The sequence below is a fragment of the Chanodichthys erythropterus genome, chromosome 10, assembly GCF_024489055.1.
Source record: "Chanodichthys erythropterus isolate Z2021 chromosome 10, ASM2448905v1, whole genome shotgun sequence".
Classification (NCBI taxonomy): domain Eukaryota; kingdom Metazoa; phylum Chordata; class Actinopteri; order Cypriniformes; family Xenocyprididae; genus Chanodichthys; species Chanodichthys erythropterus.
The window spans coordinates 994,063-1,019,333 of NC_090230.1; the positions used below are offsets into that span (position 1 = coordinate 994,063).

Genomic DNA, 25,271 nt, shown 5'->3' on the forward strand with positions numbered 1-25,271 from the left:
AAAGATACTGTTTCTCTGAAAATAATAAGGTGGAGAACCTTACTATGCACCGAACAAATAAACGAAGGATTATTTGTTATTAACTAACATCAGCTATATTGAATCTAATAGGAATTAGGAAACTATATACTGATAATATACAACAATGCCAAGGTCTCTGGAAAGAGGTTTGGTTAAGTGATATTTACGGGTGACAGTGCAGTGGGGAGAGGAGCCAGAATCTGTTTCAACAGTCTTGAACACGAAGCTCTGTGGGATGCTGATCTCCTAGAGCACCAAAGGGTCCTAAAATCTGGAACACGCAGACGAGGCCCTGGCGTAGGTGCAGAAGGTCCTTAACAATCTGGAACACGCAGACGAAGGTACCTTGAAGTGAAGGTTTGCTCTCCTGAGCTTAACCTTGTTGCAGATGTCGTCACTGTCTCGCTGGACTGAAACTTTGAACGTAGTGTTGGTTAATGTCTCTTTCCTCAAAAGCTGGAGGCTTAGAACGTGGTTGTCTCTGTTGTTGTCTCTTCTGGATGGACCAGAGGCTCAGAACGGTATATCTGTTAATGTCTCACTCCTTACAGAGTTAAGACCCAGAACCGTGTATCTGTTGTGTCTCAGCTTCGCAAGCCGGGACTCAGAACAATATCTGTTATGTCTCACCCAATGGGAGACTCCGAACGCTATATCTGTTACGTCTTCCCCCTTTCAAGGGCAGACTCAGAACAATATCTGTTACGTCTTTCCCTGTTTGAAGGGCAGACTCAGAACAATATCTGTTACGTCTTTCCCTGTTTGAAGGGCAGACTCAGAACAAGGAGTGTCGGTAGAAAGGGTACCTTTATCCCTTTCCGATGAGGAGGAGATTGCATTTTGCCGCTTCTCCATTCGAGTGCTGTGATTGGCTGCTGGCATCAGAGGGGACACACAGAGTGTGGCCCACCCTTCTCTCCCCTGTGGAACTCATTTGCATAAAGCACAAAGTTGGAAGTCTTTACAGTGTCTTTAAAGTTTACCAATGCATTTCTCACTTTCCAAACCACCACCAGAATACCTTTGGCAATATTCTAAACAAATAGAGACTAAACATGATGGAAAAAGATTGAACTGTCATTCAGTTGTACATTAACAGCTGTATTTGTATCAGATGTTGCACTACAAATGGCTGTCACTGAGAATACTTATTTCGGTGAATAAGTATCAAATGGATGTGTAGTTTGCATCAGTTCTAAGGTTTTCAAACATAGTTTTGAATGGATTCGGATGGATCTTTGTGATCTCTCTTTGTTTCACCCAATTCTGCTAAGGTCCCAAGGAATTTTTATGGCAGTCTCTGGCCAACATTAGGAAATAATGTCTAGATGGCTGAAGGGCAGTAACTGCCTGTGGACCAATGAGAAGCCTTGTCCTTCCCAGGCTTGGTACAAGAGGTCTTCTTCTTACCCTCTAAGAGAGGTCTGGATGTTGTCCTTCCATCTTTATCTGATGGCGTTGGACAGTTTGTTTGTGTTGGGCCACCAAGATCCAATCAAAATGTAGCAAACGTTTGTCCGCTGTTATGGACAGAGAGAGGCCCGGCCATAAACTGGGCCCTAGAATGTGCTGTTCACTACAGCTGAAATATATATTTCATATATTTTAGGGCCTATGCATGTTTCCTAGTGTTTAAATGAGTGTATTTGTGCTAGTGTGCATTTTAATGATATAATTTTGTCTGTAAACCATAACTTTTCTCCTATGCCTTTCTGACCTATCGAGTTTGATCTCGTTTCAAAGCTCCGGACTCGAGCTATTCATTGAGACATGTCACCAAACGGACAAATGCATTTTTCTATGTGTTTAATGATACTGTGAAGAACACACTCCTTTTGGAGATCTGATCTGGTAGTCATAAATCATTGGATTAAGTCGTGAGGCCAAACAATGGGAAAGCTTTCCCGCCAACTTTGCACCCATGTTATTGGCTACCCCACCTCAAGGAGGTGTGTCGGCTTATCTGTCATAAAAGCAAAGACGCACAATTTCTTGTGTGTTCTCTCCCGATTGTCTCACGAGCATCTCGTGCATGTTTTTCCCGGACCTCTCCGGTGACCACGCGCTGCCATCGCGCTCAGCTTCGGGATCGCCATCTTCCAGCAAAACTCACTCTCAAGTCCTCAGTTCAAACCTTCCCGCTGAACGGAAGAAGCCAACGAACTGCACCAGCGCTAAACTGAAATCCGACACACACAACCAATGCAAGTATACTGCCGTTTCTCAATCTTAGATAAGGAAACAGTTTTCCGCGCTGGCTCAAGGACTGTTTGTAAGTTTGCTACTTGCCTTCTCTCTTTCCTTACTTTCCTACTTTCACCCTTGTATATATATGTGTATATCCTCTGTATATATTTAGACGTATAACCTCGGTAGTTGTTTCGTATATTAAAAACGCACTACATTTCATGCTTGTTGTTCTCCTGCTCATTCATAAAACCCAGGTCACTTTAACGTTTCGATCCTATATCCTTGCTACGTTTGGATGCTAGAAGAGGAAGTCTTTTTCTAATGGCCATAGGAAAAAAACCCTTCCTTTGATAATATTCTATGAGGAGCTTAGTTTGCTGGACAAACTAACAGTTTCTCTAAATAATTATTAAACCAGAACTAATCATATATGTAATTGATTATAATTCGTTGTAATTAATTCACAATATATGTTCAATTCCCCGTTGGGTCGATATATGAATCATAATTTATTCATAACCAATTTATGAATTATTATATCCATATTTCATCCATAAATTTATTAATAACTGTACAAACCGCTACATCGTTACAGCCATGTGACCACTGTCTTACTCACATCCAACATGATTGTTTGTTAGCATCTAATATACCCAGAATTTGACATGTGACCTTGTTAGGAGATAATCATCTTCATCTATGAGGGGTCATAATGTTTTGGCTAAGTAATGGCACACCAATTTGTACCTAGTTCTGAAACAAGCTATCTAAGAAAAAATCAACTACATCATTAAAGTATTTAAACTTTAAAAGTAACAGTCATTGGCATTTTAACTTCCTCTCATTCATTCCTGTCATTCTTGGACAGTTTAAATGCTCATTCAGCTCATATGAGTTTTCATACCTTTCTTTCATGATCCCACCACAGACCACCATCAAAGCCACCAGAGAATTATGCCACATTGCTTCCATTTTAGTCCTTTGGAAAAAATAAATGTTCCATGCTATAAACCCATCTCTTATTTCTACAAAGCTTAACATTGTTCAAGCTGCCCTCAGTGTCTCATAATCATGTGAAGTTCGCTCGGACCTCACCAAATGCCCTATTGTGTGGGAGCATTTCTACCAACCTGACAACATTTCCCTGAACTGCCTTTATAGCCTCACAAATTCTTGCCCGTTATTTTAGGCCTCCCTTTCAGTATTGTTTCAAGTAAAGAGCTAAAGAGAAACAGATTAGCACTGCTCTCTGTGGTGTGGCCTCTTCCTGTAAACAGCATTTCAATAAAGTTTTTCTGCTGGATTTTTATAGTGTCTGTGACTAACCAGCCTTTATATTTTAACACAAATTACCAGAAGCTCCTGTGGTTTTGACCGTAACACATTACTATGCACATAATAATTGAAATTAGTTATTTCAGTGAAGCCATACAACAACACAAATAAGAAACACATATGTACAACAGCAACTCTACAATGTATACAATTACATAATGTAATGCAAGCTATCAGGCTGGGGACATTTGTTTAGCGCAACCTGAAAATTTAGATTAGAGAGTTATCTGAATAATTGATAAATAAGGTTGTACAGGATGATAAAGGTTTTAAGTCAATGTCTGCTTGCTAGACAAAAAACAAATGAGCCCATTGCAAGTGTCTGTGACATTCTAATCCAAACATTTCTTCTCAATGTTGACTCTATGGGATATTTCAGTTTTTTGCCCACCTTAAAAAATGTCCTCAGTAAACTGGACGATTACCTCATTCATGGGTGTATGACAAATGGTGCAATTAAATGTTAGATGCCGAAATTTGTATGAAAGAGGAATAATAATAATAAACATGAGATACTGTATGCTTGGCAAGCATCACTAATTATATCACTAATTTATATTTATATTGCTCCTTTCAAGCATGAGCATTGAGAAAACACAAAAATTGAGACATGTACAGTGTACTACAAAGAATCATTTTACAAGAATCATGAAATATAAAAATTAGTTTTTAATTTGGTCTTAAATATCTAGGACTAAGCCAGTGGTTATGAAACCATTTATGACTGGTTAATGGTTTCATAGTAAACTATAAATAAACTACAGTGAAGTACATTAATGGGCAATATTAAAAAAATTAATTCTGCAAGCAGCGATGAAAGGGCCCTCACACCCTGACACTGCACCACCTGGTGGCCCCAGGAAAACTGTGAACAGTGGCCGATAGTCATTTAAGCGGATAAATAGAGGAGAAATATGGCAAAGTCATTTTGATGCACCACACTTCCTGCTGCCAACAGGTGGCGCTTTGACTATAACTGAATATTGCCATGTAGATGTCTTCAGGTCAGGACTATTATCAAACATGTCAAGTTTGGAGCAAATCGGACATTGTATGCCTGAGTTACAACAACTTCCTGTTTCGTGGCGTTAATCGCATACTTTAACACTTAGCCAAATTTTGCATGATTTAACATGTTTCTAGCGTGTTTGGTATTTCATGGCATATTAAATGTGTTTCTGGGAATGAATTACATTGTAAAACATGCCATTTCCTATTGTTAGCAGGTGGCGCAATGACTAACTGAATATTGGCATATAGATGTCTTTAGGCCACAGGACTATTATCACACATGTGAAGTTTGGGGCAGATGGGACACTGTATGCCTGAGTTACAGCACCTTCTTCTTTCATGGCGAAATATCAGATTTTGTCAGTCCGCTACGGACACGCACTTCAACAAAAACTCAAGACCTTCACAATTTAACATCGCAAAGGTAAAACCTTAAGATTAGACCCACCGAATATGGATGTTGATCTGATTAAATCTCTACGAGGAGTTAATCAAAGTGTAAAACATGCAGGTGGTGCTATGACTGTAACTGAATATCGCCATGTAGATGTCTTCAGGTCAGGACTCTAATAAAACATGTGCAGATCGGACATTCTATACCCGAGTTACAATAACTTCCTGTTTCGTGGCGAAACATAAAACTTGGTCAGGCCGCCATGGACACGCCCTTCAGCGGAAACTCAAGATCTTCGCAATTTAACGTTGCATAGGCCTTTAGATTAGACTGACCAAATATGACATTGATCTGATTAAAGCTCTAGGAGGAGTTTGTTAAAATACAACTTGTGGAAATGGCAAAGACTGCAAAAATTTTGCAGAGAAAATTCAAAATATCTCACTTCCTTTTCGGTTTTCAGATTTTGCACCCAAGGGCTTTTTTTGTAGTTATTGGGCTGTTACATGTGTCTACCGAATTTCATACCTGTATGTGAAATGTAGCATGAAGGGCACTTATTTGAAATTTTGTAGGTGGCGCTATAGAGCCATTTTGCCCCACCTAATTCTGAAACTCGTATCAGAAGTAAATTTTCATCACTTCTGATGAGTGTGCAAAGTTTCATGAGTGTTCGAGCATGTTTAAATACAAGAGTACAGAGACAAGAGAGCCGGTTCTAGACTCGTCCTTTATTATTCACTGTAGCTTAGCAAAAAACATCTGATTGTGAGCACCACCAAGTTGTAGTTTTACTGTATGTAACAGCAGCCACTCTGAGCATGTGACCAAAAGCATGAATCTTATTGGTTGGCCAGCTGTCTTCAGAGTGCAATGGAAAAGAGATAAGAACATCTCTCTGTAAAAAAATGTTATACGCCGGAACTCAACTCTCTCGTGAACGTTCGTACAGACGTTACCAGAAGCTAGTGATTCTAGTTTAGAGAGTTATAAATATGGATATATTTTTTCTTATAAAAAAATGCATCGCTTCACATCAGAAGGCCTTTATTAATCCCCTGGAGCCGTATAGATTACTTTTATGATAGATGAATGTGCTTTTTTTATCATTTTAAAATACATTTATTAAATCTGAAAGAATCTGCATTTATCTGAAAACAATGATATTTATTTAGTTAAAAAGTATGAACATGGTTAAAATATAAACAGCTTTAGAGCAAGCAATATTAAAAGTCCCGTTCTTCGTGATCCCATGTTTCAAACTTTAGTTAGTGTGTAATGTTGTTGTTAGAGTATAAATAAAATCTGTACAATTTTAAAGCTCAAAGTTCAATGCCAAGCAAGATATTTTATTTAACAGACGTCGCCTACATCGAACGGCCCGTTTGGACTACATCCCTCTACTTCCTTCTTTAATGACGTCACTAAAACAGTTTTTTGACTATCCTCCGCCCACAGGAATACACAAAAAAGGGGGCGTGGTCTTGTTGCGCTCCCACGGAGAAGAGCAAGAGTTCCGTTTGTAGAGTGTGTTTGTCGCCATGTCGTCGAAACTGTGTTATTTTCATCCCGCAGTCAATCTTTGTTTGGCCTTCCCAGGGACGCTGTACTTAGAGATCAATGGTTACAATTTATGTTTAACTCGGTTCCCGAAAATTATAATTGTGGTATCCTTACTGCAATAATTAATGTTGGACTGCAGTGCACATAATGGCCACAAGAGGGGACTATGTTTATGTATACGGCCGTTTTCCGTATGAGGTACTCTTCTGAGTGAGTGCTAACGTTGTACATTTTCTGTCGCTGCTTGTGGAGATTAAAGAGTTCAGTCTCTCGAGAATTATTGTCTTTTGTGTTCATTCGGCACAACATCACAATAATCCACATGTAATACTATGTGCAACACACGTTATGGTAAGAGGCGTGACCTTTCCGGGCAAGGTGCGCTAAACTGCTGTCGAATCACAGCACAGGAACCGCTGGCTCAATAAGAACTCGTTACGTATTTCTGCAGGAGGGACTTCATAGAACAAGGAAGTCATCAGCCCGTTTTTATGACAGTGGAAACAGCGGTATACAGATAAGTAAATTATGTGAAAAATACTGTGTTTTTTTACACGCGAAACATGAACACATGTTATATTGTACAATATAAACACAATCAAAGCTTAAAAAAAACACGAAAAACGGGACCTTTAAATTAGTTCAAATGTATGAGATAGAAACAAACTGGATTTTTGGATGATATAAACTTGGTTATTCATTATTTACACACATTTATTTTTATTAGTGCTATTGCAAAAATACTAATTTCTTAACAATTTTATTTATATGACTGAGAAATATGCATCACATTAAGTTTATTAGTTTGTGTTAAAACCAATCCAAATGTATTCAAATTTTATATGTGGTTCAGCCAGACTGGTGTAATTATATGACACATGCTAATCAGCCAAGCCACCATGTGAACACTTCTTTGAGGTAAGAAGAACAAAGGAGAAGTGTAATTCTACCTAAATGAAAACTCTGCATTTGTTTGATGTCCGTCACTCTACATTAGTCATGTATGATAACTTGCATTTTTACCACAGTATAACCATTTGCGCTGACACTGGATAGGCCTGTGTGCGCCATTAACACAACAAACACCATTGTCTCGAGACATTGTAAATCGTACACCTGCAGTCAGAGCAGCTGCTGCAACAAAGGATGAGAGTGAGAGAATGGCATAAATGATGACTTATCAAACATTCTTTTCTGGTGCGTGTAAAGACGCTGAGCTGGATTTGGTTTTTTGACTTTCAAAGGGCTGAGGAAAAATGGGAGGACACCTTCTTAAAAACCCCCATCTATGCTTTGAGCAGTAACATGAAACCTGCACAATGTCCCATCTAACAAACTTATGGCTGGAATTCTGTTTTAGAATAAAGAAACTCTCTGAGAAGAATTTTAGTCTGCTATGATTAATCTCATCCTTATTTAATTACAGCAATTGTAAGAGTAATTTATGAGGCTGTTGTGCTTTTTCAGAAGCCTTCTTACCAAAGTTCACACAAGAATGTGTTAGCGAGTCCTTTACAAAGCAGTCCCTCGTGTTATCTCAAAGAATTCCCACAATGATCCAACACTCAATCCTATATGAATGTCAGTGGTCTCATTCTAAAACGTTACCTTTTGGGTAATGAGCAGACCTCAAAAATAAAGGTCCTTTATTGGCAATATGGTTCCATGAAGAACCTTGAACCTTAAACATCCATGGAACCTTTCCATTCCACAAAAGCTTCTTTATAGTGGAAAACATATTCTTTAGATTAATTTTTTTTTCTTCACATTAAGAATTTTTTTTTTTTTTTTTTTTTTTTTTCAAGAACTGTCTGCTGGAAGGTTATTTAAGGAAACAAAAATGGTTCTTTTATGACATTTCTACAAAAAAAACCTTATTTTTAAGACTGTACATGACATCTGCACCACAGAACTCCCTCCCCTTGCATGTCTGTTTTTTAAATATTTTGGCTAATTTATTCATGCTCCAGCTACCAATGAGAGTGTACACTCTCTGCTCTTTTTAATGTGTCTCACCATGTTTAAATCCACATATAGAAAAAGGCTCAACTGATCCTAAAAATAAATTAATAATTAATTTGAAAATAATATATTTAGCTGTATAGACCCAACAAGCAAAAGGGGTCTCTGGTATCCAGATGCAATTCTATGATGAAATCATAGACTTACAAGTCAAATTAAGATTTACAGACAGGAACTGGAGGAGAAAATTACATTATAAGTAGATCAGAGAGAAAGTTTAATGTCTGGAACTACTAAAGTGGATAGTTTTTCATAATGTGCCTCTAATTATGATTTAATTATGGTTGGGTTGAGACAATCGGTTCACTGAGTTGCCACATACATAAGCTGATTTCAGTTAAAAAGATATACAACAAACAGAACAGACAGAAAGGAGAGAGTCATGTAGCATGGTGGGCTGTCAGACCATATGCTTTCATGATTCTCACTCCAAATACCACATAATTAACTACAACTGCACTTAAACTGATCTCCAGTCAGTTAGGGAATAAACTCATGGAGAAAACAGGTGATTAAACACTGAAAACAGCCATTAAACACTTAATTCACACACAAAAAGCAATGTGTTTTCCATCCACTATACTAAGTGCATATGCTCAGAAAAGATTCCAACTCAGCATCTGAAAGTAAAGGGATAGATCAGACTAGGGCTAGTTTTCACATAGGGAAGTTCAAGTTTTTTTTTTTGTTTTTTTTTAATCAAAAGCCCAATTTTATAAATGTATACTTATGCACTTATAGAGTAGTTATCTATGTTGGCTTCAAGCAACTAGTTATTCAGACAACTAGTTAACAATTAGTTCAAAACTGTATTAATATTACCTAATATCACCATTCCAATATTTTTGCAATAGATGTAATAGCATTTGTAATCAACCGGACACAATAAAATCTCACTGGTATACAAATACAATTTAAGTTGGTCAAAACAATTATTTGATACTTTTGTATGTTACCTTTTCCGTGTTCGTATTTTCATATATGTTGTGTGTGGGAATATGACATTTTAACCTTTAATAGTATTTATATATCTCCAACAGCTATTCTTCACGGTCAAAAACCAGCAAGCTCCCATTGTGACAATATACGGGTCAAAGCTTTTTCTTAAAGATTGTCTATAAAAGATCTACTTTCAAACCAAACCTACAGCGCTTACCTGCAGGTGTTTGAATGAAGCTGTGATCTGCGTGATGTGAAGTGTGAGGCAGCGCGAAACGCAGCGCGCGCTCTCAGTCTTTTCCAAAGTCTCTGCTTCTTCAGTCCTGCGCGCAACGCTCGCCTCAAAAACACAACAGAGCAGAAAGCAGCAGACCTTCCTCATGAACATCATATTCACAAAGGACAATCACGTAAATGTGTGTTGATCGTTGCGCGGCTGAATGTAGGCTACTGGATGCGCCTGAGGCTCGTGTTGAGTGCTGTGTGTGTTAGAGAGGAGCGCGCGCTCAGACACTCCCTCTCACGCAAATCTGTCATCCGAACTCAACTCATCAGTAGTCTGTCATTTTGTATTTAGGTATATAAACGAATTTAAACTGTTTAAGGAATACAACTCACTGAGCTTTATGGTTAGTGACAGACGTTCGGTCTCTCCAAAAATATCTTTCGTACAAAACGTATGCGGCAAATAAATTGCTTTCATTATAATAAACGAAGTTCTCTAGTAGAGTGACGTTTCTTATAATGACAGCGATAGTCGCAGGTTGCAGACATGCGTTTTTCTGTAATGAAACGCCAAAGTCACGTAGGCTATTTTGAAACGTTATGAAAATAACATAAACAATGCCAGATTAAATGACTTTTATTTTTATCACAGCATTGCTTCCCAATTTTTTTTTAAGTGTTTCCCACAGTTGTTATGGTAACTTCATATCTACACGAATCACATTAAATTGAGATTAGCTAAAGACAACACATTGTTTTAATTTATTCTCTGAAGTTTCATCGCTCTTCATCACTCTTTATGTTAAACACGTTTGTGTCATTATTATAACGTTGTTGAGATTAACGTCTCTCAGAAACCATTCAAATAGGCTAAATGGTGCATGGATATGATAATCATAATAAATATCAAAGTATACTATGGTATAACCAGTTAACCACAGCCTGCTTTCTTTTATTAGGTTTATAATGATTGGCAATATTGAATCCAGTTTGTTTTCTTCCCTATGTGCATCTGGGCATCTACAGTTTCCATAAGCATGTGTTGATAAAAATTTGTTGGCGTCATTGCAATACCAGCGCCATCGTGTGGTAGAATGACTAGGCCTACTACATGAATAGTAAATAGTAATAAATAGTTTACATGAGTCATTCCACGAAACCGTTACAATTTGGACTTACACATTTTTAGATTTTTTTACCAAAATGTATTACTTTTCTGAACACCTCACAAGATTAATGACATTTAACTTCCAGAAAAACATATTTTCCCATCTCAGGCATCAAATCCCTATTATTGGTCATTATTTTAAGTTATGGACACTATGGGAGTTCTCTGAATATTATAATAAAATGTATTTGTGATAAAATCAACATTTTCCTATTAATCAGATGTCCCTCACACTAATTCAGTAATTGCACATATAAAAGTTATATAAAATCTCACGCTTTTGCTATACTAAAGCGTGAAATGGGCACTTTTTGTGACAGCAACCTCATCAAAGGCTTAACTTCAGAATTTGAGCTAAAATATTTAGTATTCTTATGATTGCTCTCAACATTTCAGACTAATTCAACTAACTTTAAATTACTTTTTCATAAACTTAACAAAAATAAATAAATAAATAATAATAATAATAATAATAATAAAATAAAAATGTAGGTGTGACAGGGTTGACTGTGATGGGGTTGTGATTTTTTGCCCAAATTAGCCACAGCTCTAAATCTAATGAATAAATGGAGAGCACATGTCATGCATGATATTAAGAAATCATGAATAATGTTGAAATAACAAAGATAATTTTCACAAATAATAGTTTTCTATCTTTAATTGATGTAACAGAGTTGAGTAGTTAAGCTTGACAAACACAATTTCACAACATAATTTAGTTATAATTATTAAAATTGCCTGCTCACAATGTTGTTCAGAAGACTTCTATGATGTCACTTCTATTAATGATGTCACATAAGTATCAGTTCATTAATTTTTTAGGGGGAGAATGGTTTGTGTAACCGGGTTGAGGGGTTACTGAGGTACGGAACTAAATGATGTGATTTTAATGAATAATCATGAATTTACTCAGAAAAAAACATTACCAGCAAAAAAGCACAGATGGATATTTATGGGAATGGCAAAATGAATGGACTTTTTTCTCATTTTATTATTCATATCCCAAGTACACTTTCATAGAAGGCCTTGAGGAACATGACAAATTAGGTGGTGTCAACTGAAAAAAACTAAATAATTTCTAATATGAAGATAAAATGTATGTCATGTTTTTTTAAACATTATTAAAGGAGACATTTCAATTAATACAAAAAGCTTAAAAGATTATATATATATATTTATTTATTTTTTTTTAAATTTTTTTTTTTGGTGACCCAATAGATAAAATACACTGAAAAAGGTCAGAGGGACTCAAATCGTACCAGTTTCGTGGAATGACTCACATCCATCTCTAAACAAACACACCTGAACCAACCAAACAAGGTCTTTATTTTCACATTAAAATTTTAGTTTTTGAGCTGCTTGCAGGGCTAGAATTAAACTCAGCTGCAGATGGCAGTCTCCATGTGGAGGACTAAGCATTCGTGGTAAAGTGTTTATTTGTATTTTAGTTATTAATTGATTATTCTGCTTGTATTTTCATTAACACTCCATAATACATTATTAACACTTCATAAGTGTATATTATAAATCAGTCTGAATAGGTTTTTGGTCAATTTTGAGCCTATATGTTGAGTGCTGACTATGGCACACATTGCTGTTTACATCACAGTGAGGTCACACACATTGATCATTTTGTTAATGTTTATCAAACCTGATTCCAAAGTCACATTCATCTCCTGGTATAAACGGATACAAGACTGCATTTGAAATAAAACTGGTTATCTTGCGCAGGACATTATCTGTAAAAAGAATTAAAGATGTTGACTCTGATTTGGATTTTTTTGACCCCAAATATTTTCTCTGTCTTGGGGACAAATTTAGTTCATGTTCCCTGTGATGACAAGATCGTGGAGAAGTTGTCCCGACTGGCTGTCACATACATAAATGAGGACAGACAAACAGGTTACAAATTTGCCCTTAACAGAATCACAAACGTCCAGGCGCATCAACAGGTTGGTAAACAGTGCCGTTATTTTTTTACCAATGGAAAGGCAACCACACCATTAGTAGATCTACTCATATTTTTAAATCATTATTAATAACATAAATTGTTTTGCAGATTCAAAGTCATAATATAGGCCTATATTTATTGTCATTTTTGCAAGGTACTATTTATTTCATAGGTCCACTTTCCCTTGCTGTAGGGTCCTGCTGGAAAGGTCTATTATCTTGATCTAGATGTCCTTGAGACCAAGTGCCATGTCTTCAGTCCCAAATCGTGGAAAAAATGTCCTATAAGACCTTTCATGGAAACAGTAAGGATTCTGCTTCTTGGTTATTTGCTGCTACTGTACAATCTCAATGAATGTTTAAAGTTTGTATGAAATATATGGTTGACGGTGTTGAAGTATTGTTTACCTCTGTTCAAAATTCCATCTTGTGAATTTTCAAATATTGATCAAGGGTTTAGCATTAACCAGCAGAGTTAACTTTTAAACAGAAACTGTAATTTGACTATTTGATGGATGTACATTTGGATCTCAAGCTAAAATCTCTGGCTTGAAATAGAGGCAACTAATGGTGGCACTTTTTTTTTTTTTTTTTTTTTTTTACTGAAAAACATTAGAAAAGCTCTCAGAGATAGTAATAAATGATAACATAAAGGGGTCATATGATGTTGTTTTAAGTTTATTATTTATTTATTTATGATTTGGGTGAATTGGAATAGGTTAACATCCTTTAATGTTCAAAAACATTTTTCACTTATTGCAGCACCTGTATGGCTGTCTGAAAGAGCTAATTTCTACAAAGCCCCTCCTACTGAAAAGCTTAGAATGCTCTGATTGGCCAGCTGATCCAATGCGTTGTGACTGGCCAAACATCTCAGGCATGTGTAGGAAATATATAACGCCCCTTACATAATCACAAGCTTCAGCTTCCAATGCTTCTGAAGAAATTGTAAACACACAGTTAATAATATCCTCAGTTTTACCGTATGAGTTTGAGCCAGAGTTAGATTCTGAAAATGCAGATAATCAAGCAGGGGTGCGTTTCCCAAAAGCATCGTTAGCCAACTAACATCGCAAGTTCCGTCGTTACTTACATAGTTCAACGATTTGGTGTTTCCCGAAATCATAGTTCAAACGAATTGCGAACTGCATCGCAAACTTGTGTGGTTGGATTGGAACGACAGCTCTCAAGCTGTAGTTAGAAGCATAGTTTCCTGTTTTTATGACATGTGGACTTAATAAATCCTTATCTTGAGCAAAATAAGCAAGCTGACATTAAGTACAATGTATATATTTTATTTCGAATATATAAAAATGTCATTTATATATTTTAGTTTGTCACCGTTTTTGAAGAGTGTGCAAGTGCGTACGTCCTTTAGTAGGCCTACATCAGAACAAGCATTTGATTTAATCTGGAAATAAAGCAAAATAACTGAGGAAAATGAGAATTAGTCCTCTAATGCCATGTCCGTAATTTATAGTAGAAATTCTAGCATTAATTCGATCTCAAACGGATTCATTTAAAGAAGTTATTACTCCACCACCTACGTGACGTCATTCACCCATGTGGTTGAACGACAAGTTTGCAACAATACGGTTTCGGGAAACTGGTCATGACTAGCTAGTTGATTTGTTCAACAATGCATTGCACTATGGTCGTTCAGCAGCGAGTTACATCGTTGCTCGGGAAACGCACCCCAGATTGATCAGAACCAATTTTGCAAGCACAACTTGAGCAGAAAATGTCACAGTGGTCTTTGTGTAGAGCTGACGTTGTGCTCTCCAAGGTTCCATAAAATGCGCTCTGTACAAGCTAACTGTTTGGGTTGTAGTGCTCAGGAACAGTGTTATTTTAATCTATTTTTTGGAAAACCAAAAAAGGTGTTTTGCAGTATGTGGGTGCTGGTGCAGCTATGCCCACAACTGAGCAAGGGCCAGAACGATCACCAGAGGCCGTTTTTATCCCAACGCAGTGACCGGCACTGTTACAGTTTAAGCCCGAACCCTATCCAAACCTGAAATCCGTTGCTGTAGAGAGATGTACCTGCATTATAAGCCAAGACAGCTTTGTATGCCCTACACTGCATGTAACCACTGTGCTATTTATTGGTTAAAGCGACAAGATCATATCGTACAACATTTACATAGACATTAAGTAGTAGAAAAGAGATCCACTGAGATGGCAACACAGCTATTTGACTTATCACACAACATTTCATTCATATAGTTTGCACTCAAATCATTTATCAAATCGTTCGATGTTTTAAACATTTAAATACACATATCAAATAATACAAAATGTGTATGATGTAGTGTTTTAGATGATAGTTGCCTAATCTAGGCAAAGCTGATTTCTGAGAGACATGAAAGAAAAGTGTCTATTTGAAGAGCTCACAAGAGTGGGAGCACATGTGCAAAACAGTTCTGTTAACATATAAAATATATATAAATGTGCTTTTAATTTCGCACACTCTTTCTGCCACAACTCAGTTACAAAGTTACAAACCCAAACCTGATCCAAACCCGAAGCTATTCATGAAAACTTAACCCGAACCCGACCCGAATCTCACAAGTTCATCCTCCACTCCTGCCTGTAGCTCCACAATGGCCCTCCAGGCCTTCAGCGTCACCCTGGGTCTTCAGCTCCACCTGGGTCTCTGCTCCACCTCAGCCAGTCATATACCTGGTTCCGCCAGGCCTCTCCACCATGGCTCCTCTCCATCGCAAATTTATGGTGGGGCTATAGATCCAGTAAGCCCCGACCTAGCACCGCCACTGACCATGGACCTTCATGTCTCTGCTCTGAGTCATCCTCCTGCTCCTCCCGTCTCTGCTCTGGTTCCTCCTGTCTCCGCCCTGGCTCTTCCCACCTTCATCTCCTCCCTGGTCATTATCTCCTTGCTGTCTTCCTCTGCCTTTTCATTGTTCTCCTCCAGAGCCCCCTTCCTCCTCAGTTAGGACTATGATTTGAAGCACGAGGACATGCTTTCTGATGTGCGTGTTATAATTAATTATAAATATATGGATCAGTTTATCGAATTCTATTCATGTAGCTGCGATTGCATAGTTAAAGTGATGATGATTTACAAGCAGGAACCAGAATTTAAATTCATGGAAAATAACCACAAAAGTTTTAGTTAACTAAATTTCGGCGCGGGATTGCACATAATTCTACTCATTCCCACTGTTTATTAATGGTCAAATACACTAAAAAATAATGGCACAATGCCCATCTTGATGTGAGAAATAACATAAATGGAGTCATACACAGTTCAGCAAGAATGTGTAACAGTAACAGTATTTTGGATCCCTCATAAAGGGACAGCAGCCTAATAAATTTGCCACTCTATATGTTGTCAATGTTGATCTAACAACAAAAGACAAAGAGAAAATCACTTACTGCTCTTGTCTGATTAACTTGTGTAACTTTAATTGATTAATCTGTATTGAATTTTTACAATGAAAATTATCCAATGTTATTTTAAATTTGATTACTTTGTTTCTTTATTCAGTTTCTTACCTGAATACAACTGTTAGACCTACCTGGAAAAATTTTATTTTATTACAATTTACTGTTTGAAATCAAGCTTCCTGTGCTGTGTGTAAGCTATTGCAACAATTACCACATTGTCAAAACAAATATGTTGAGTTAGAAAATATTTGTGAAATAATTGTAATGGTAATTGATATACTGTATATGAAAAAAACTTAAAAGCTTAATTATATAAAGTGATCTCTTAAGAAGAATTTTTTGATTGGCTACACTTTCAATGAATGGACAAAAAAATGTCCTGGAGATATGCCAGACTGTCCTCCAAAAAACAAAAACAAAAAAACTACCCTATAGGTCGTTTTTCAAGCACCTTTTTATGACCTGTATTTACGTTTTAAAGTCATGGGCCCTCTAGCTGGCGTTAAAATAATGACAGTGTTGTATTACGTCTGTTGTCATGAAATGACGTATGACTGTTGTTACCAATCAAAATGAGTGTTCATTTAAATGCAATGGGTCTCATTCATGAAACAAGAGCAGAACGAATTTTTGTGTAAATCGTGTGTAAAGTGGTTCTGGCATAAATTTTCGGATTCATTAAAATGTTCGTATTTTCCAAATGTTAGTTGGTACGAAAAAAATCTAAACCTGCTCCCAGCCACGCGTAAATAGTGCGTTTAACATCCGAACGTTTTGCTCATTAATAAGTCTGCATTTTAATTCACCTTAATAAGGTACATATTTACATCATTTTGAAAAATAATATTATATATAGTAATCACATACGTTTTTTCTTTTTACTTTTGTTGTGAGAGCCAGTAATAAGCTGCGTTCACGTCACCTTGTATTTACCGCTATCTTGAAATGACGTTATATTCGGAGCTGTTCACGCCCTTTTGGTCCTTGGACTGGAAATTATGCGTTTCCATGGCACCACTATCAATGCCTAATAAATCAATCTACAGTGGTCAGGTGGTATAGTGGCCACATGTTACATGTGGGAGCTTTCAGAAAACTCCCAGCTTACAAACTGTAATTACGAACTCTACAAGGACGTGAACGCTTTTTACAAGCTAGAATCTTGTAACTACAGGAATTACGAGGCCGCGTGAATGCACCTATAGCATCTGCAAACGGAGCACTTTAATCAAATAATGAATTGATTTCAATAGGGCTGGGTAAACTATGGAACTTGTTTCCTATAAAATGGCCAAAATCCTTCATTTGGTGTCATAAAATGATGCCCATATATAGTTGTCAGTCGGATTTAATGGGCGGGATTTATGGTAATTGAGAATGAACGTGCACGCGTGTCCCATTTACGACTGATTGGAATTCATTAACACACACACATTTCACTATCACTTCTGACGTTTATGAAGTATTTGTGAATCAGGAGGAGAGTTTTCGGGAAAGTCTGTTTACGCGCAAGCTTTTAGACTCACCACAGTCTGTAACATCCTCAATGCTGTTTGAACTATACCCTCTCATCATAGCAGCCTTCGTCTCGTATATTTACGAATGTTTCATGAATGAGACCCAATGTGTGGACTTTTTACACCATTTGTCCTATTTCCGTTTAGCAAAACTATTTTTTTTATTAACGACTACACCTACACCTATCCCAACCCCTTAGTGATTTATAGTGCATATACTCTATGAGCACATGCGTTCCCTGGGATTGAACCCACTATCAGACCCTAGCATGAGGCTGCCTCCGTTAGCGGCAAAGGCCCAGATGCCTTATTTTCCTTGCCAGCTTCCCTCTTTTTCTAACCTCCTAGTTCCTCCCCATGCTCCAGGTGCCGACCCAAGTGTAAGGCTGCCTCCATAAGCTCACCTCTATACTTACCACAAGCTGTTTTCAGCAAAATGTGTCGTCCGCATTTCCCAATGGAACCAGTGCCCTTATTGGGGCGCACTAGACACTTCACAACAGAGTGTTCTTGGGCTGCCGTAACATCTCCTGTGCACAAATTACTGATTATTAAAAGCAAGTGAATAAAAGTAATTTTTCAGCAGTGACTTGAAAATTGGTAAGGAAGGTGCAGATCTAACCTGAAATGGCAAACTATCCCATAGTTTAGGACCCACAATGGCAAACACACGATGGTCTCTTTGTTTTAGTCTGAACTGTGGAATTGCTAAAAGTTTCTGTATACCTGATCTAAGCCCTCTGGAAGGATTGTGTTGCACTAATAGATCAAAGAGATAGGGGGGAGCCAGGTTGTTTAAGCACTTGTAAACAAATAAGAGGATTTTAAAATCAACTCTAAAGTGGACCAGCAACCAGTGAAGTGATGCTAAAATTGGCATAATATGGTCACATTTGCTAAGACATTTTAATAGTCCCACTGCAGCATTTTGGACTAAGACGTGCTACGGTTGTGGAGTTAATACCATAGTATAAAGAATTACAATAATCTAATCGAGATGATAAAAATGCATAGATCACCCATTCAAAGGCTTGGGGACACAGGAAAGGCTCAACTTCGGTCAGCAGACGCAGATGGGTAAAACACGATCTGACAACTGAATTTACTTGCTTGTCAAGTTTCAAGTCACTGTCTAGTAGAATACCCAGATTTTTAACACAGGTGTTCACTGATGATGTAAGTGTATGCAATTGAGGATGATGCTGTAGACTACCATCAGGAGGGCCAACAAGTATTCTCAATTTTGTTTTCCTTTCATTTTTGAAGAGGGACATATATCTGAGAGTCATCTGCATAACAATGAAACAACACATCATATTTCCTAAAAATTTATCCCAAAGGGAGCATGTACAATACAATTTCTACAATAATCTTGTCTCTCTCCCCGTCAACATTCAACTGTTTACAAATTAAGCTCCCGCCATAGGATTCGGAGGATTTTACCAAGGCCGCTGGTTCCCATCTAAGTGCCCAGCTTTTAGACTCACCACAGTCTGTAACATCCTCAGTGCTGTTTGAACTATACCCTCTCATCATAGCAGCCTTCCATTTGGGGACAGAATGGCCAACAAACAACATTGTAGTTCACAGTGCAACAGTGCAATGTATTAATAAAGGCTGTTCGCAGTCCACCGCGCTGATGTCCTAAGACGCCTTATTTAGATTTCAGCATGTTATCAATTCATTATAACTGCAAAAAATCAAATAGCTGACTATCTCTCATTTTGCTTTTCAGAAATTCAGGCTGTTGCCACTTGAGGTTTAACCCACCCCAGTACCTCATTATTCAGAGCTGATATTCTACTAAACCACACTTTGAAATCTCTCCTTGACACCTCTTTCAACTACATTCTTCAAGCCGTCTCCCTAAGAACCCTACAATCTTAAGCCCTATTAGGACGGGATTAGTTTTACATGGGGATGTGGAGTAATGCAATTTTACCTCAGGACGTCTGTAATATTAATTGTCCAATTCGCATGGGACAAGACATCGAAGTAAAATTAGAAGTGGGAGATGTAACTCGATTTACGCACCGCTGTCACCTCCCTGTCATCACGTGGGTATATGTTGCTTTCTCATACCATGTGCGCAAACCTGGCGCAAATACATCTAAATATATAAACTATAACAGTTAGGTCCGGTCAAATGACTTATTAAATTCTGATTGGATTATGATGGTAATTGTCACGAATACAGCTCCTCCGGTACATCCTCCGGACCACCGGCGGGAGCCCTCACCGGAATACTGATTCGCACCCATCTGGACTCCATTTCCCAGAGGCCCGCATTCCTGGGACTGATCACCTCACACCTGCACCATATCACACCACACTATTTAAGAAGCACACACACGCACCTAGTCGTGAAGTCTTGATTTGCTATTAGTGATCATTTCTGAGCTTTTATCTGTGGACTGATATCTCGTTACGACCTGGACTGTATTACTCTGCTGAACTTTGCTGCCTACCCCGAACCTTCCCTGACTATCGATTCTGAACTCTTGCTGCCTGTCTTGATCCTTGCCTGTGACCCGACCCTGCTTATCGCTACCAGCCCTGAAATTCTGCCTGTCCCTGTTTACGGTACTGTCTTGCCCAAGCCTGTATTTATCTGTCTTTTAAATAAAGCTGCAAATGGATCCGCTATCTCCAGACTCTTCATTACAGAAGACTTTGCTGCCAAACGATCCAGCAGCTTTGGCCCAGATCTCAACGGAATTAACTGCTCAAGCCAGCCAGCTCGCCATGCACCATCACCAACTCTCACGCCTCACTTCACTCACCGGAGAGTTGGTGAAAACCCTCCAGAGTCTCCACCTCAATCCTTCTGAGTCTCCTGGAGTACAAACCGCCGCACCCGCTGTCCCATCTCCCACTCCACCAGCCGTCTCAAATCCTCATCTGGCACTCCCCGAAAAGTTTGACGGAACCCCCAGCAAATGTAAGGGATTTCTATTACAATGTTCTTTGTATGTGAACCAGCAGCCATCTATGTATCCCACAGACACAAGTTTCATCTCCTTTGTCTGTTCACTGCTAACGGGGAGAGCTCTGGATTGGGCTACCGCCATTTGGTGTGACGACGGTTCGGCGTTCCCCTCTTTCACGACTTTCTTGCAACGCTTCAGAGATGTATTTGAACATACAGAGAGCAGTCGGAGTCCGGGTGATCAACTACTTTCACTGATCCAGGGTAAAACCACCGCAGCTTAATACGCATTACAGTTCAGCACACTGGCTGCACAGACTAACTGGGTTGAAGATACCCTGAAATTGTTATTTTGCCGGGGCTTAACGATGGATTTAAAAGCTGAATTGGCCTGCAGAGACGAGGGCAGTACTTTGGACTCTTTAATTGACCTAGCAATACACATTGATAATCTGCTACGCACTCGACGCTCGAGTCGAACTCTCCCGACCAGCAACGCAGCTCCAGAACACATGCAACTCGGCTATACACCCGTCCATCCTGATGAGAGAGGAGACACCAACTCCATTTGTGCTTTTACTGTGGCCAAGCCGGTCATATCAAGAATAACTGTCCGATCCGTCCACCCACTACTAAGTCCACAACGGTGAGTCCCCTTTCACTCCACAAGTACTCCTCCAACTGCCTAAAAATACCTGCTCAGATTTTGATTAAAGACCAGTGTATTGCCACACACGCTCTTCTGGACTCTGGGGCAGCAAGGAATTTCATGTCAGACACTTTTGCCAGGAAGCACAACATTCCGTTAACTCAATGTCATTTCCCCCTGACAGTGGAGGCGCTAGACAGGAAACCCATTGGAGAAGGGAAAATTACACATATCACCACCGAACTCAAACTACATGTCTGCATCCTTCATCAAGAGCCCATCTGTTTCTACATAATTCATGCGCCACAGAGTTCCATTGTTCTTGGTTTGCCCTGGATCCGCTCGCATAACCCACATGTGTCATGGAGGGAGGGAGAGATACTTCACTGGGATGAACATTGTCACGAACACTGTCTTCAACAAATGTGACCAGTCATGGAAAGTAGGGACACAAGTCGGTTCTGGGGCATTTTGAGTTATTCACAGATTCTGAAAGTGTAGTCTCCAAGCTTTCCAACGATGTGTAACACATGGAAATCTGATCATATTTGGAGAAGTTGTAGCCATTTGAAGGTAGGCACTTAAGAAAGCTCTATAGGGAGAAAAACGCCTCTAAAGTTGCAGTTCTCGCCTGTTCTCACCTGCTGGGAGTAACAATAGGGCTCATTTACATCTCATTTAGATAAGCCATACCCCCTGTAAAGCTCCCCCCTGTTAATGTGGGGACACATTTCAAGTGAGAGCAAGGTTACATCGTGTTACCTTAGTACCGTAGTAGTTTTGTGCGCGTGTGAACGTCATGGCAACGTACAACACAAAGTAACTCACGTGGTAAACACTTAACGTAATGCGTAAATGCAAGTAACTAACGTAAATCAAGCATAGTCCACGAAGTGTTGGTGAAATAAAACATTATTGGACCGGAGAGAATAATATGGAATTTCTTCCAGAAAACTTCTTGCACAAAATAAATTCAAGCACTTTCAAGGATCTGTATCTATGTATGTTTATTTTCAAAAACTTTCCAGGGCATGAGTATGAATCCAAGTATGTACCAAAAGTACCACTTTTACTTGGTAATAGCAGCATAAGACAAAGGTCTTTGTGACACAGTCCAATGATATTACATTCGGGGTCTCTTCTGTGTTGTGACCCTTGGCGCTGGACATGTGATGTATCTTGCCTCGTCAGCACAGAATGGCCTGATTTTTTTCATACAGATAGGTCTGCCTGTCAATGTTCAGTCCAGGTGGGGCCAGGACAGAAAGACCGTCGATAGAGGGCAGATCTGCTCCGTCGCGCAGTAGCTGATATTCGACAGGTTGTGCATCACAGTGAGTTTTTGCAAGCACCACACCTGGTCTCTTGGCATCAAAGCTGTGACAGAATAAGCACATACGACAATTTAAACATGGCAAAGTATTTTCTCATAAAATACTGTCATGTGTATGTTGTTACTATGTTATATTGTATGTACACATGTGAAAGTTTCAATATAAGTACCTGAAGTGCTGATAACTCTTGATCTGTGGGAGTCTACGGAAGTGGTGAGTCAGATGCTGCTGCCAGTCGAAGGTCTGGACTAAAACTTTGCCCTCTGCCGTTCCAACAAGCGGTGGGATATTGAGGTGACTCACAGGAGAGCTGTTTTCCACAACCTGATGACAAAAAAGAGAAGAGAGGAAAAAAAAATCTTCAGTTAAATGTTTCATTGAAGCAGAACAGAAAACAGCACTGAAGTCATTAAAGCAAAGTAAAGTTAAAGTACCTCAGCGATGTCTGCCAAAGTGTTGACTCTTGTCTTCATGTAGGCTTGCTTGATGAGTCCAAAGCCACAGTCAGGGGAAAACTTGGTGTGGCCAGCAATAAGGAAGTGGATTTCAATTTTATCGTGAAGCTTGTGTCCAACCCGCCAGGCAAGGTACCAGAGCATGAAGTTGTTCTTGTTCTGCCCACTACAGTTGTCACAATGAAGATCCACCTCTGTTTCTCCAACTCCAAAGTTGCCGAAGAAATGATGCATGTAGCTGATGACTTCATTGCTCCCCTTAGTAGATGACATGCCTTCATCAATCAGGTAATTCACCTGTTTCTGCAGCCCTTCACAGGAAACACCAAATAGGCCACATTTCCGTGGGGTCAGGAAGTACATTGGTCCTGGCTGGAGAGGGTTTGAGGGAAAGTGTAACTGTTGGAGACAGAGGGAGAGAGGGAACTTGGATTAGATTAAATAAAATTTGTGTATATTCATAACTGTCTAATAAAGATAAAAATTACTATATTGATGCTATTCCGCATTTATCATTTGCTATTCCGCATTTATCATTTATCTGCATTTATCTGCATAATATTCTTCCCCTATCTGTGTATTTATTTATTTAAAAAAAAAAAAAAAAAAAAAAAAAAAAAAAAAACGCTACAAGCACTTTACTGACATAACTGTGACTTCACTCAGCACTTACATACTGTTGTTCTCATGTTGATTTAATTGATTCTACTACTCTCATTTGTAAGTCGCTTTGGATAAAAGCGTCTGCTAAATGACTAAATGTAAATGTAATGTAAATCAGGCTGCTTATTCTCATGCACCAAATCGCCCTTTAAGGGACATTAATAAAGTAAAGTAAATGTGTGTGAAGTATTACCTGCTGAGCAAAATCAAAATTGTAATGCATCCTAATCTTCTTGCAAGTCCACAACTCTGTTGATATCCTCAGGCCTGATAAACCTGGCTGGTAGACGTGGCAGTGAGTGCTTCTTCCTCAAACGTGGTCTTGCGCCATTCTCCTCATAGTGTTTGACTATATCAGCCAGGGTGTCTTTGCCAATGCTGAAAAAACAAGGAAAAAACGTTTAACATAATGCTAACAGGCATCTTGTCACCTATATCAGAATGCATTGTACAAATTATAGGTCAAATTATTGAGTCAAAGGATTAAAAATAATCCTGTACATTAAACTCTTCATAAATACTTTTACTTTTGACTTATAACGCACATTTTACGGCTATGGATACTTTTACTTAAGTAGGAATTTAATCTGATACATTTACCATTACGTTAGAAAATCCTTGTTAAGAATGTAGCACTTCCTCCACCACTAGCTAAAATGATTAGCATCACATTCAATTCAAGAATGCTAACTGGCAGGTTTACGTGGTCTAAGTCATTCACACCAGTCAATTCAAGCAATTGAAGCATTATTCAAATTAATAGCAGATGCTACCATTTCCATCTAAAAGCCCATTATAGTAATGGGGCTTTTTGGCAAGTGATACGATGCTAACGATTACAATTAAAACGACAGTCCTCAGCTAGCTAATAACAATAGACACATGAGAAAACGTGTTCTTAGAATGAACACAAAACGACAAACTTTGATGTTAATGGAAACTCACCCCATAAGAAACAGAAAAGTATTCTTGCAGATCTCGTTGCCTCCAATGAAATAAGTCGTTCGGGCACACTTTCTCTTTGTCGGTGTCTTCTTTGTGGATGTAACCATCTCCGAAGTTTGCACTGTGCGTCTGTTTGCCTCTAAATGTCCAATAATTTGCATGTCCTGCCACTCTTTTTCCACAGCTAAAGAATCCAGCCGTATGTTGTACATAATATCTGGAGAAAGCTTCTGGCTACATGACTGTCTCCCATGCAGAGAGTTCTCTTTTCTCCTCGTGCAGCATTTACAGTCAAAGTTATGGATTTTCACCATTTCTCTGTCTTTATCCCCATCAAATGTTACTATTGATATAGCCTCTGATATCTTACGGTCCAACTCGTCTGACGCCAGTCCAATACATTCTTCCTCGTCTTCATCTTCGCTCAGTTGCAGATTAGGGATATTATTCAGTCTTATTATGCTGCTTTCATCGTCGCTCAGATCGTCTTCAGAATCAGTGAGCGCTTGTTCATAATCATCCGGCTTTTCGAAGAAGTACTTCAAAACAT

General features: G+C 38.6%; 2 protein-coding genes across 5 annotated transcripts in view; one reads left to right on the forward strand and one right to left on the reverse strand.

The window, feature by feature from the left end:
• anos1b (anosmin 1b) overlaps nt 1-9,930 on the reverse strand; it is a 131,786-nt gene extending 121,856 nt beyond the window's left edge. For all 3 annotated transcript variants that reach the window (XR_010896243.1, XM_067398476.1, XM_067398475.1), the window contains exon 1: nt 9,693-9,930. Coding sequence is in view for 2 of the 3 variants with exons in the window: in XM_067398476.1 (XP_067254577.1) it covers nt 9,693-9,866 (174 nt within the window). In the remaining variant the exon portion in view is untranslated. The remainder of the gene's footprint in view (nt 1-9,692) is intronic.
• Nucleotides 9,931-12,556: 2,626 nt separating this feature from the next.
• Nucleotides 12,557-25,271, forward strand: part of si:ch211-262h13.5 (uncharacterized protein LOC571127 homolog) — a 47,631-nt gene continuing 34,916 nt past the window's right edge. For both annotated transcript variants that reach the window (XM_067398477.1, XM_067398478.1), the window contains exons 1-2: nt 12,557-12,820; nt 13,013-13,123. In XM_067398477.1, coding sequence (XP_067254578.1) covers nt 12,626-12,820; nt 13,013-13,123 — 306 coding nt within the window. In that variant the 5' untranslated portion in view covers nt 12,557-12,625. The remainder of the gene's footprint in view (nt 12,821-13,012; nt 13,124-25,271) is intronic.